Source organism: Triticum dicoccoides, chromosome 7B (assembly GCF_002162155.2).
Source record: "Triticum dicoccoides isolate Atlit2015 ecotype Zavitan chromosome 7B, WEW_v2.0, whole genome shotgun sequence".
Classification (NCBI taxonomy): domain Eukaryota; kingdom Viridiplantae; phylum Streptophyta; class Magnoliopsida; order Poales; family Poaceae; genus Triticum; species Triticum dicoccoides.
This window is the reverse complement of record NC_041393.1, coordinates 106,226,795-106,230,752: the sequence shown is the minus strand read 5'-3', so window position 1 is coordinate 106,230,752 and position 3,958 is coordinate 106,226,795. Positions and strand designations below refer to the sequence as shown.

General features: G+C 47.5%; 1 protein-coding gene across 1 annotated transcript in view; it reads left to right on the top strand.

The window, feature by feature from the left end:
- LOC119342022 (RNA-binding protein 38-like) overlaps positions 1–2,831 on the top strand; it is a 4,877-nt gene extending 2,046 nt beyond the window's left edge. Inside the window, exons 3-6 of the mRNA XM_037613861.1 lie at positions 750–921; positions 1,607–1,640; positions 2,073–2,370; positions 2,473–2,831. Coding sequence (XP_037469758.1) covers positions 750–921; positions 1,607–1,640; positions 2,073–2,370; positions 2,473–2,549 — 581 coding nt within the window. The 3' untranslated portion in view covers positions 2,550–2,831. The remainder of the gene's footprint in view (positions 1–749; positions 922–1,606; positions 1,641–2,072; positions 2,371–2,472) is intronic.
- The last annotated feature ends 1,127 nt before the right edge of the window (positions 2,832–3,958 follow it).

Sequence of the window (3,958 nt, the reverse complement as noted above, 5' to 3'; positions counted from 1 at the left end):
CGGCATGGCATGGCAGCAGGGATGTGGTGTAAAGGACAAGATAACTGTCGGGTGGAGTGGAGGAGGATCGATCAGGAGCCCCGCTTTCCAGCGGTAAAAACAGAATCCAGCAAGCAACCTATAGAAAATGCCTCGACGTATATACCCTTTGACCGGTTTAGCCCCTGCTTACCTCGTCATTACTACTAGGAGTCAGGTATCTTGTTTCCTCAGGAAAAAACAGTAGTTTAGCACCAAGAGGGCCACGACGCCAACCAGAATTTGATGCTCCTGTATGTAGGCTGTAGTAGGCTGTACTGAGCGGTGACCAATATTTTTCTCCGGGAAGGCAGAGGGCTTCCGTGGCCTGCAAGGCGTGAGAGCGCCAACAGTTAGCAGTGGTGGTACTAGTACTCGCCTGCCAAAACCGGCCGGTCAAAGTCGCACATGGCGAGGCCCTTTCCCGGCTCTCCGCCGCAGATCGATCGGTCGACCGAGGCCAGCAGTTTATATGTTTTATTTTCGTAGCGTTTTGCGCGCCGGAAACGTACGATTGTACATGCAGACATGCACACATCTGACGCGCACGTACTGCTTCATTTACTTGCTTGGTGTTGTTGCTTTCGCGCCCTCTGCCGCTCTGCGGCGCATACCATGGCGGAGAAATGGGTTCATCATGTATTTAACTTTTTTTTAAGAATCTTATCGTGTATTTACTGACAATGTAAATGTACTACTAACATGGTGAATGAATGAATGGATGAATGCAGGCAGGCCGTCGCCCGGGCCCTACTGGCAGCAGGGCCCGCCGGCTCCGGTGCCGCAGCAGGGCCCGCACTACTACATCCCCATCCCCAGGGCTCCGCAGTCGCCGCAGATGGGCCCGATGCCCAGCCCTGGCCCGGCGATCTACCCCCACCCTTCTTCGCAGCCATATGGCGGGTAAGCCAAGCCAGCACCCGTCCTCTGATCCTCTCGTCTTCTCTCTGCAAATTCCACATGGCTACACCTACAAGCATGCATGGGTGATAGTAAGTGATAGAGGTCGTGATCAGTTTGGGTGGGCGGTGGAGGGAAGGGAGGCGGGAGGCTGACCGGACCGGAGACGGTCCCCCAGCCCTTTCTCGTGGTGGCGTGGGTCTCTTTCGCCATGCAGCGTGTTGCCTCGCCTGCCAACATCTTCTGCGCCTGTTGGTTTGCTTGCTGCAGGGTTTTTAATGCGTCCAGCGTGCACCATTGCCATTCCTAGTTTTTACAGGTGTTTGTGGCAGTTATCAGCTTTCTCTGTTGAAATTTTTTAGGGCAGGTAAGTCTTTTTCCTTGAGAAAGGAAAGAGAAACCTGAGTAGTTTTATTCATTTATTAGTGGTAGAAGTTAGAAAAAAAAGGTGGAGAGGCTTTTTTCTAGTCATAAACAGGATGGTCCTAGACAGTTGTGGGCTAGGTTTTTCTTTTAGTAGGTGAGTTGTGGGCTAGGTAGGTCAATGATCTAGATTCTGGACTTTACAGCCTTGGTAATGGATAAGTAGGCCTCTTATAACTACCCAGGGGGCCAGGCCCAAGCTTTTCTCTTTTTTCCCGGATCATATCACTCGCTGAAGAAGCTTTGCGATGTCTTTTGCTTGCAGGTACTGGTGCCCACCTGAGTATCAATACCCACAGGTAAGCATGTCCCCCTGCTCTGCTGTGCCCCCTCAACGCCCACCTTCTTTGCTTCCAGTACCTTTTATCACATGCAGCGCAGCATACACTAGCCAGCCCAGCCCAGTGCATGCCACTCGCGCGCTAGCTAGCTAGCCACATGCCCAACGAGCGGCTCGTCCGCTGGGCTGCCCCTGCCAAGATAAACCGCACGGCTCACTCATGGTTCGCTAGCTGCACCCGTGACATTTTTTGACAGAAACATTCCAAGATCTTGGTACAGGATAAAGATTAGTTGCACCGTTAGGATTTGGAAACACTTTGAGCCATCGACCGACCATTCATTTCCAAATGATCGGTGCTGATTGTTCGGGCACTGACTGACACAATGATGTTCCAGTCGTGGCCATGTTTCTTCCTACGCTTGTATGATAACCCATGAGTGATCTGCAGGCCATGATGACCCCTCAGATGATGCAGAACTACTATGCTCAGCTGTACGCTGCTGGGCTGGCGTCGCCGACAGGGCCACCGCCCTACCATCAGTACGTGGGGTACATGCAGGCCCCGACGCCGAGGGCAGCAGTGCTCTCGCCGGTGGCGCAGCAGATCGCGACGGGGCAGCCGTACGTGCCGCACCCGGCGGCGGCGCAGATGCAGGGCTTCTCCATGCAGGTGCCTTCTCTTCCGCACAACTTCGCGCTGCAGCTGCCCTCCCATGCAGTGTCGATGCTGCCTCCCAACACAACCGGTATGTCGAGGATAGAATTTCTTTCGTTTTTTGCGCTGGGTTTATAGGGGATTCGAAGGTGTTTTCACGTCAGAAGTAGTGATGTTTTGATGTTGGGTGCAGATATGCAGTCGGCTGGTGGCCAGGCCTCCTCTGCAGCCGCGGCGACGAACGCAAACAACACTCACCAGGGTGCCTGATGGAGGGCTGGGAGAGGAGATTCTGATTGATTCCAAACACCTTCGAAACTGACTGCTTTTCTGATTTAAAGTTGTTGTTCCCATCTCGATGGATCTGGTGCGGACGAAGTTATTAATGGTCTGTAACAGTCTCTCAGGATGCTTTGACTAGAAAACACAAACCATAAACATCTCTTCCTTAATTTCGTTGTTCCGGATTCATTATTTTAATTTCTGACAAATATTCGCACAAAAAATATCAGATCTTCTCCTATTATTAGAGTAAACAAGGTTCTTTTTTGAGCTGAGAGGAAGCAAGTTTCATATGCATACTGTTTGGTGTGGCAGCAGCAGCATGTTTGCTTGAAGCAACCGCTTCAATAATCAATAGTGCTGACAGAATTAAGCCCACGGGCCGTAAGGACAAACAACATCAGCATCCTTCGGAAGGGGGAATGTCTCGTGCCTATGGCACTGACTATTTGGTACCCGTAGCTCCTGTTGGCACCCGTAGCACCTGTTATAGTGTTGTTATCTGCAAACTGGCGCACACACCCCCTTCACGCTCCTTTTTTGTCTGGTAAAACCACAAGAAATGTGCCACGGCATATTCAAACTCGGAACCTATAACTCGCACTAACCAACCAGCTACTCCACACGTTCCGATACACGTGCTGATATTTACGTGGTTGTCTATTCACCGTGAGACCTATGTCTCGCTCTTTGCGAGATGGTAGCTCTTCTTGCTCATGTCGCCAGAGAAAGCCTTGTGCGTTCCTATGAATTTTCTGCGAGCGGTTATAGGAAGCTTCCATCGACCAGTGTTAGAAGTTTTCGTGCAGTTTTCTTCCTTCATGATTTCTATATTGGTTTTTTTTTTTGCTTTCTATGTTATTTCTATTTATTTTTCTCGTCATTTTTCCAACACATGCAAACTTTTTCCATATAGACAATCAATATTTTCGTATATAGGTTGAACACATTTTAGATACAGGTAACCATTTCTCAAATACACGTTGAACATTTTCTTGAATACATTGAATATTTGTCAAATTCACAATTAATATAATTTTAACATGCATTGGGCATTTTTCATAAATGTTTTGAACATTTTCTTAAAAACGTGACTAACATTTGATACATGTTAATTTTTTTAAAGGTCATGAACATTTTTGGATGATACGAAACATGTTTTAAAAATTAAGCGAGCATATTGTTTACATGGTTAAATAGTCCGTTCAAGTGTCATAAAGACAACTTTAAACACATGAACATTTATTTGTCAGTAACAGTTTTTTAATGGTACGATACATTGTTGAAATTGATGGTGATTTGTTTACACTGTATAAACTTTTTACAAATTTTTACAGATATATTTTTGAATGCATGAATCTTTTTTAAAATGTCAAAAGCATTTTTGGGTACAAACA